Source organism: Opisthorchis viverrini (assembly GCF_000715545.1).
Source record: "Opisthorchis viverrini unplaced genomic scaffold opera_v5_14, whole genome shotgun sequence".
Classification (NCBI taxonomy): domain Eukaryota; kingdom Metazoa; phylum Platyhelminthes; class Trematoda; order Opisthorchiida; family Opisthorchiidae; genus Opisthorchis; species Opisthorchis viverrini.
In genome coordinates this window covers 3831025-3839978 of record NW_008751670.1, presented here as the reverse complement: position 1 = coordinate 3839978, position 8954 = coordinate 3831025, and the positions used below count along the sequence as shown (strand labels likewise).

At 43.8% G+C, this 8954-nt stretch overlaps 1 protein-coding gene across 1 annotated transcript; it reads right to left on the bottom strand.

The window, feature by feature from the left end:
• Nucleotides 1-321: 321 nt before the first annotated feature.
• Nucleotides 322-8454, bottom strand: T265_01374 (hypothetical protein; the record flags this gene model as incomplete). The annotated part of the gene is made up of 5 exons (XM_009165380.1): nt 322-844; nt 2108-2230; nt 3850-4118; nt 7977-8042; nt 8081-8454. The coding sequence occupies 5 exons, from the start codon at nt 8452-8454 to the stop codon at nt 753-755; spliced, it is 924 nt and encodes a 307-aa protein (XP_009163644.1).
• Nucleotides 8455-8954: the final 500 nt, after the last annotated feature.

Below are 8954 nucleotides of genomic sequence, written 5' to 3'. Positions count from 1 at the left end.
TCTATCGGAACGACCTCAAGGGTCCACTACAAGGTGGTCGCTTGTCCGTGGCTCCGTTGCTATCGGTAAAACAATGAACTCGTAAATTGATCGAAACTGTGCCAGCCACAACCACTGTACGGCAAGTACGCTGATAGTGATGATGATGATTAATGGAAGGTTATGTTATGTACTACAGAAATAGTGAAACCCGAACGGTCCATACAAACCGGGAAATGTTCTAGACCAGTGCCTCGTAACTTCAAACAAACACAAAGAAAAACAACATCAAGCCACCGCCACTTTGATCACAAGCATACGTGTACAGGCAACAGACAATCCAACAATCATCACCGGTAACTGGTGATCCCAATGAAGTTACATAACAAGCTACGTGAATGAAGGATACATCAAAACCATCAAATAAGTGCCTCCACTTCGTTAATTATTGCAAGAGAACTGACAACTGAGATTAGCGAATTGGCAGAAAAGCATGAAGGGAAAGTGATTTTAGGTGTTTAAAAACTCATACAAAGTTCTCTTAAAACCTAGGTGTCCAGAAAGACAGATGGCTTGGCGTACAGAGTTTACACCAGTTGCAACAGCTGTGTGGCTCGTTTGAAAGCATGGATAAACGGAAAAATTTTGTACACGGGAAATAGGGTGGAGTTGGGATCTGGAGGTCACAACAGTCAGACAACCACACAGGGACGGGGGAATTTATGTACATCGGTTAGGAAAGCAGTTCTCAAGAGCCAGGATGGAAGAGTCCGTCACCGTCGCTTGCGCCCGCGCATGTGTGACTTAAAACGCTGTAATACAAGACTGTCGGTCGATCGTTCGGCACCCAAACGTTCACGTTCCGCTAGAAAGGATGCAAAAACAGTAGCGCAGATCAGTAGGTACGGTGCTCGGGTTTGTGTCCAACAGAAAACCAGTAATAAAATCAGAACCAGAGGAAACCACCTGAAGTCGAAGTACGAAAAACTAGTTTTTGCTTAAACTGACTTCATGTTGTCTTTCATAAGCTGAGGGACATAACTGGTCGGCAAGAACCTACAAATAAGTTGGGAAACTCAGGCTCAACTGGCCCATCTAACCTGATAGCGACTGTAAATAAGCCCACCATATTTGTCCATTCGGGCGAATATGAGACAAGTGAATATAGGAGTATAGCGACTCCCATGTTCACTTCGAATTGTATAGTGCCTTTAATCTGAGAGGACGTATTCCCATTTTCTTCGTCCTGACTTGATCACGGTATTTCAGAAGTAATGACCAATGTGGTGTGGTCATACTGTTCCCATCATAGAACTACCTTGACATTTCTTATTCTCTGCCGTAAAAGAGTTATACATCTTCGTAATCGTTAGCTATCTCGCCCATCAGTTTTGTTGGACCACGATGCATCTCACTGGAATAGGCCATAGGATTTAATCAAGTGTGGCGGTTTAACTATAGTTCAAAACAGGCGATGAGTGTAAAGCGGAAACGGCTAAACCCTGGCCCCCGCATGTCGTATGATCAAGTCAGGACGAAGAAAATGAGAATACGTCCTCTCAGATTAAAGACACTATACAATTCGAAGTAAACATGGGAGTCGCTATACCCCTAGGCTGACGATGCCGACATATGAGCGATAGAATAGCCAGGGCAGGTTTGGACAACCTAGCTCGCGGTTAACGCCTTAATCAATGGGTTATCTCCAGCGCACCCTGTAATTAAGGTCATCGATACTCAGTAGTCTTGAGTGCCATGAGAAACCGTATTGAGATAACAACGTGGTAGTCGAAAAATATAGTTCAAAAGAGGCGATGAGTGTAAAGCGGAAACGTCTAAATCCTGGCCTCCGCGTGTCGTCAAAAGACGATACATGAACAAACGACGAAAGAAATGAGTCTTAGTTTCCTGGTAATTGGCCTAGCAAACTAGTATCGGCCGTCGATTTCAATTACGAACTGAGAGGATTCGCCACACTGGAGAAAACCAGGAATCTGAGTATTCTATATACCAGGTGACTAACGGTGAAACGGAACAGACATCGTGAAAGTTGTACAGGTTCTGACAGTGTCCGAATGGAATATTGCAAGGGAAGTTGAGAGAGCCTGGAATAACGAATGCCACATACCATCAAGCCCAGTTGTCTGCTGTTGGACAATGTCCGTCTTGTGAGGATTGGCCTTCGAAGCAATATTCAGAAGGTCTCGTGTGTAGTCGCCAGATGAAAAGGTTGTCGTCGCGTTGTGACTATCTGAAGGAGTATGAAAATACCAGCATACAAATCAGTTAAGGAACGGCAGGTAGGTAGGAAATCAAGAAAGTATTAATATCGGGATACAATTGCTTCATTTGCATTCGTTAATCGACGACAGAAAACAAACGAGTTAACAGTCAAACCTATTTTACCAATTTACAAACGGCAAGAGTATAGCTACAGGAGAACGCGGGTTGGTGTTAAAAGTTACGCCGGGACAAACTCAAGGTCCCTTTCAGCTATTTCTGAGTCCAAAGTGTGGTAATTAACGGGTTCTATATCAAGAAAAGGTGTAGAGGTGATAGTGTCAGAAGCATGGGTGAAGTTGCATATCTCAAGTGAATTTCGTTTCGATGAAGTTCGGCACCTTTACCAATGCTCCCTGTTAGGCAATACGTAAGACAAAGGAAAAACGGAACGCGACATTAGTGACTGCGAAAACCCGGATACGAAATCCCCAGCAGACCGCTTGCCACTTAATTGTCCAGGTGGTAAATTTGGAGCGCTTTGATTTGCCCTCATTGTGCAAAGAATGTAATTCAATGTCCAGCCTCCTGTTGATGACCCTACAATCGAAGCTCCTTAAGCAGCAGTATGTTGATCAACTAAATACTAATGAGTAGGGTTCTCTAGGCCCGCAAGAAATAGCCCAAAAAATTACTGCTTTCTACAAGATCTTCTAGTATCGAAGAAGCATATGTGAGCGAACTTTAGCAATATTTACTTCTTCTAGCGACTTACAAGGGATTTCATATTTATGGAGCTGTTCGATAAAGAACTTAGTGTTGCCAAAGTCTAGTCATTGGTCAGAGTTTGTTCCTTTCGGCACGACATAATAAGTCTCTTCACGTTAGTGTAGGCCTCACTCGGAAGTCATGTTGAAGTCCAAGAAGTCAATGTAGATTTATGGGGGCATTCACCAATGTTTGAGTGCCAGTATAGTTGAAACAGGTCTACGTAACTTATCGGAATTCCGAAAGGGTTCACCTAAAGCGAATATCTAGGGTTGATGACTAATTTGAAGATCAATGCGATGTCCAATGGAGGGTATGAAGATCAGGAGAAGACAGTGAATGACTCTCACGCCATGAAAGAGTCGCATTTTCCGGTAGTTCAGCAGCCGAATTACAAAACACGGCTGCGCACAGTCAAACACACAGAATGGCCACACACTCATTCTTCTTTCAGAATCTACCACATTTGCTGCGCACACAATTCAACAAGTAGCTAACCGTTTCTTCCTACGCATCTGCCTGGTAGACCATCCGATAGTCTTAAAACTTCTAAATATTTTAACGCCGTCCAGACAACGAAACACCAACTCTGATCATCAGAAACAACTGTGCCTGTGTTCTACAAAGAAAGGAACTACGGTTACTGTGAACATGTCCGAAATTTCGAAAGATATATCAGTTATCTAAACCGATATGCCCAATGAACCTAAAGGCTCTGGTAAACGGTAAGCCACAAAAGCTAGCAGACAGATCCCATGTGTGGATAGGTATTAGGCTATAGAATGACGGTTACTCAGTACGAACTTAGGGTGCACAAAATGCACCTGGAAATACAAGACATCTCAGGTAATAATAATAATCAAAACAGAGAAGTAACCTTACTCCATCGACTGTGCTGAACGAAGTTGACAGCCACATTAGTTGGGGCCAGGCCATCAGACGCCATTCCGTAGCCACGGTTGAAACGGTGCTTGAGCAAAGTTTGTTTGGCCTCCTCCGTTGCCTCAATGTTGCGCATTTTCGCATCCACACCCAAGTCAACTTCCGGGATCCCACAAAGCATTTGATTGGATAACATATCCTCCTTTTGTTGACCGATAACCGGTCTCAAGTATTCCGGTACATCGCGAAGGAGGTCTGCACCAGCATTACTGTAGAACAAGAAGAGGCGGAGGAAGATGGAGTCAAACAGAGTCGTCTGCACGAGCCAGAACCAAGAGGCTCTGGAGCATGGAGCCAAACAAGAATTTGGAATACTCCGCATTTCCCGCACTAACGGATCTTCGAACATCCAGCTGATATATGAGCGTAATGATTGTGTCTAAGTCGTATACCATTCTGACAAACACGATCACCAAAAATTACAGGCGATAAAAGATGGGTCCGTCACTAGGGCATAGATGCGCACAACTGTTATCAGTGCAAACAGGGAGTGTTTTCGCGCGTCTGCATATCGCAAACAGCCAAAGGCAGTAAAAAGAGTACCACAAGCCTATAAGTGAATGCCACATTGACTTGGAAAAATATACCAGAAATGGTGGTAGAATGTTATGAAAACGACCTGATTCTCAGCCTTAGATTAGCAAGATTAAAATTGTTTGGAGAAAGATCCTCTTTAGGACGAAGGAATCGCTTTCTTTCAAACCACAGCCGTCAAGGTCACTGTTTTTTCTGGAAAATAGTGTGGCATAGGTAAACTGATATGAGGGCCAGGGTAGCGGGGACCAAAGGATATAACGACTACCAAAGCAACCGACTAGATCACGCCATACTTGCATTCTATTGTTGTTTGGTAGGCCTACTTCAAATAAGCAAATGGAAGGCGAACTCAAATTATACATCTTTTCGAACTGGTTGCATTCAAGTGGCCCGGCTCTTATTACTCATACGTTCACTTCTGTTATAAAAGTTTGATAGCGGACCCCAACGCTAGTAAGAGTACTTTATGGAGAAATAATTCCACTCTGCGCCAAAAGACACTACTCAGTTCCCCTAAACTTATTTCAATGAGGAGCTGCTACAAATCTTAAAACAACATTTCGCTTGCTGGCAGTTACCACGAGGATTCGGCACACAAGATGTGGATTGGCAACGGAGTATCCAAAACAAGATTGCTGGTCGTTTTCGTTTTCGAAAGACATTAGGCGGATCAATGAAGATTCAACATGGCTGATGAACATAAACAATCAACGGCATGATGAACAGGGAAAGGTAGCCATGTTCCTGATGACAAAAGCTCGGATACGAAATGAAATTGCATAAATGACAAGATGTGCAGCGAAATCTTTGAGAGGCGATGCGGTCTCTCTAGAGGTCTTCATTTGGGGTAATGCAAGTTGCAGGTGTGGCTTTATTTGCTGATTGTGGATGTTACGTAGTCCTGAAAAGTCAGGGGCTATGAACCCATAGATCAGTGATCCTCAGCCTGTTTCGTAATGTGAATCCCTTCCACCGTCCTCGTATACCTTTCGAATATTTCCGGTTCAAAATGGTAGGAGAAATGATCGTAAGTGATGAACTAGATTAACGTATTGTAATCGCTAGGCGGTTAGTGTTATGGTCTACTGACAAAGGTGTTGTTTTCCACGCCCGGTTCGTAATGGTGCAAACCAGGATGCGAGCAAGTTACATCCTGACATGGGATAATACAGGCTGAGGGAGAAATCTGCTTTGTCGATGTTGGTCGAGGAGTTCAGCCAACGAATCACATAAAACACTGAGAACTCAGAAGTTCACAAGGTGGTTCGACGGAATACAGGCAATAATCATCATCATCACCATCATCAGTAAGTAGTTCAAAACTTCGGAAGCTCCAGGAAACTATCGGCGAGCCACATATACCAAGGGTTCAAGTAATTTTGGAACTCAAAATTCATTGAATATAACATACAGGAAAGTAAGCGGTACATTAATGCTTTCCTCAAGATACGTTATCAAACTATTACCAGTATAACATGATGTATATTTCGCAATCAGATATTAGTTTTCAACTGTCGTACAGAGGGTAGAAATAAGAGGCTGACAGAGAGACAACTTAGAAAGTTCTAATGAAGAGATTGTAAGCATCAGCACTCACGCGCGCTGTGTAGATTGAATAAGGCCCATAGATAAGTTTGGGAAAGAGAAGGTCGATGTGGTCTGAGATAACGCTTTGCCAGCATAACACAGTATGCACAATAAGTAGGATACTGCCGGATTGCTCAGTCCTGCACAAAGGGACGAGTAGGACCCTCAACCAAGGAATTTAACTCAAAGGATCAACCGCAAGGTAACAGCCATAGTCTAAATTTAATGGAGCAAATCGCTACACATATTCGGCCCCCAGTCTCGAGAATCAGGAGAGCTCGTATATCTAGCCCAAACCGGGCCGAAGAAAACCATATGAATGAAAAACCCTTGGATCAGTGAACTGACCCATTAACTTGGTTACCTCAGTCCTGATGTCCGACTCTATCCAACCTAGCATGAGGCCATGCAATCAATCTAATGTAGACGAACCCAAGAGGTTAGGAGCAGAAAAACCTCAGCCAAAAACAGAAAAGTGAGTACTAGTGGCATAAGTACAATTGTCACATTAAAATACAGCTGATTAAGCATACAGTAAGTTTCAGTCATGGCCCTGGAGGTGAAGCTGTTGCATCTCATAGTACACATTGATAACCACGACGAAAGTATTCTTCTACAGATGTTGACATCAGCTACATTACGGCGTTCAATCTCGATTATGATTCTGAACGAGCTTCGGAATTTCGTTCAAAAAAGGCAAAAAAAAGCGTGTACCGAACGGACTGCAGTTTGTTGATGCACTATGCTTCGTTGAGATAGCAATCAGTATGGCCAAAATACTCGTACAGCAGAATGCCTCATTCTATACCTTAACATCTCCAAAAATGCTGAAGGATTCAGCAGCCACCAACCCGAGCTAAATAGGACACAGAAATGACGCTTCAGAATGCTACTGTCTCGTCAGTCAAAGGGCTGTTGGGCAAGGAATGTGCAGTAAGGAATATGAGCAGTGATCGCCGGCAGGTAATAGAATTTCAGAACACCCACACTGTTGATGTTGTGACGAATGGCAAAATCACAATCAGACTAAGTCAAGGCGAAAATATCACAACTTAAACAGCTCGCTTAAACACAGGCTTAGCAGACGAGCACTGTGTGGGCTCATTCGAGATAAATTTATTTGGCCAACATTGTATACCCATTTTCCTACAACGTAATATGTTTTCTGATCTCACTCTAAGTCCAGAACAAACAAGGGCACGAGAAGGTCACACGCACAAAAAGTGTAAGTTCATGAGTGGTACGGTGGGAATCCAATAAGCCTGTGAAGTTGGTTTGAGAGGACAACGAGCAGAAGACACAACGAGTACCAGGTGAAGCAGCTAACGCAGCAACGTACTGCTTTCGGTCATGGTCGGATCGCAAATGTGAGTCACTATGTGCACCAACTTCAACCAATAAATGGAGACCATAAGATGGAACCCATCAGAGTACACACTGACATAACCCCGGTGCTCCCAAGCCACACCAAGTAGGTTAGAGATCTGCGTCCTCACCCCCGGGTTTTCACAGGTCACATCCACACTTCGCATAGACGATCAGCATTCTCAAGAAGGGACGAACACCATGCAGACTGGAGAATTCGTGGCGAAAAGGTTGAGGACACGACGGAAAACAGAACGTCGAACAACCCCAGACAAGCCAACCATACACACACAGCTGTGGAAGACTCAGTGTGTCCCGTTGAATGTTACTTCAGTCTGAACAAGCTAAATTCCCCTGGCTGCGGGTGACTGTTGACAGCTTCGAGAGCCAGATGGTCTCTTAGTATTTGAAGCGTCGACGTGAGTAACAAGGAATGGGTTACAACTAACGTTCCACCCAAAATGGTAGTGGGTTGATACAATTATCATGCATTAATTTAAACGATGAAACATGTATTAACACATGGAACAGCATCGGGTGTGAGTGTGCAGAATAGAATACATCAGAGTCAAACTTACGATTCTGGGGATGGAGTACGTCGCAATCCTTTCCGCCGAGCGATTTCTTCTTCGATATACTTAATCCTGAAAAATGTATCAATGAAGCATGGAATAGAACAAACATTTCGGCATCTTCATCTCGTTTGTTAGTCTCTGTCGCGAAGGTTTTAGCCAAACGAGCTTCAACATCATCCTCCTCTTCAGTTTTCTTCGACCTGATCGCGTTCCTGATCTCCACCAATCCACCCGTTTTCAACTTAAAGGGGTCGCTAACGATGATTGTCTCTTCTGGAGCTGCTTTTCCAGTACTCAAAGCAGAGAGACTGATACCAGGAGGTCGCTTACGGACCTTCTGTAATTCCCTTATGGCTTCAACTACATGCGTACTGTCCTCTTGCTGCACAAGCTCATTTGAATCATTGGTTTTCTCTCCCTCAGATTCGGAAGAATCACTGGGTCGACGGGTACGGAGACACCGTTTCTTAGCTGGGTCCATTCAAACGAGTTCCTGTGAAGACAAAAGGGAAAGAAATTTAACGTCAAAAACCAACAGAAGAGTGTTTCCAGAAAAGGTTCGACCGGAAGATAGCTATTGTCCGTTTCTTAGCTGGGTCCATTCAAACGAGCTCCTGTGAAGACAACAGGGAAAGAAATTTAACGTCACAAACCAATAGAAGAGTGTTTCCAGAAAAGGTTCGACTGGGAGATAGCTATTGCAAGCTCGGATCAGCAATTTTCCACACGCAAGCCGAACGGGACGGTCTCAGGAAACATGAAATTCCGATGCTTTTATGATTATCGATAGTTATCCAAGCTTATCTGGAGAAGATGAACACACAAACCCATGAGATGTACATCACATGGCCAGCTGAGTATAGTGAACGCCATTCAGAAAAATGAACTTATGCATTTTTAAGAGGCGGCCAGTGAGACCCAGAATGGGTCTAAATGTAAACATACGGCGCCCGGCAAATAAAAAGGTGCTCTTATCAAGAC